The following is a 680-nucleotide window of genomic DNA, read 5'->3' on the forward strand; positions in this document are numbered from 1 at the left end:
GCGTATCTGTGAGTGAGTGGGTACTCCCTTCTGCATCTCTACGTATGTGCGTGTAACTCTTCCATATACTCCCCAGTAAAGCGCTTCCCATACCATAACCACCGCCGCCCTATACTAAACACACATCCCCACCATACCTCGTATCTAACTCCGTGTCCATCCTGTCGTCGTCGCTGCTTGATTCTGAGTATAGGCCCGTCCCTGTGGCTGGGGCCGTCCCCCTATCTTTGGCGAGTTCTTTCCTCCACTCAGACAACCGCTGGGCCATGTCTTCCGCATTGCTCCTGTGGTGCAGTGTGGGATGGCCAGCTACATACATCAGACAGCGTTATACGACACCCAATACAACACACGCACAATACAACAACACAGATCTAACGAACAAAACATGCAACATCCGTTATACACTATGATGAGCCCCCATCAATATGTAGCTGCAGGTGTAAGCAAACCGTGAAGTCCAAACGCAGCAGAGGCACACGCACCTGATTGTCTGCACCTTCTGTGTACTGTCTTCGTTGTCACTGTCACTGTCACTGGCCGATTGAGAGACCAAGTCTCGCTTGGAAGGCGGCGTACTGCTCTTACTTCCCGGGGTCTCCTTTGTCCTGGAGAGGGGCAACCATCAGATATGATACCACGAATGAGTCTGGCTGTGTGTTTGTGTAAGTGTGATGTCA

The 680-nt window shown here is 51.5% G+C and overlaps 1 protein-coding gene across 1 annotated transcript; it reads right to left on the reverse strand.

The window, feature by feature from the left end:
• Positions 1–109: 109 nt before the first annotated feature.
• Positions 110–284, reverse strand: SARC_17987 (hypothetical protein; the record flags this gene model as incomplete). The annotated part of the gene is made up of 1 exon (XM_014287928.1): positions 110–284. A coding segment is annotated over one exon (175 nt), but the record flags the coding sequence as incomplete, so codon positions are not given.
• Between the last annotated feature and the right edge of the window lie 396 nt (positions 285–680).

Source organism: Sphaeroforma arctica (genome assembly GCF_001186125.1).
Source record: "Sphaeroforma arctica JP610 unplaced genomic scaffold supercont1.13109, whole genome shotgun sequence".
In the NCBI taxonomy this organism is placed as follows: Eukaryota; class Ichthyosporea; order Ichthyophonida; genus Sphaeroforma; species Sphaeroforma arctica.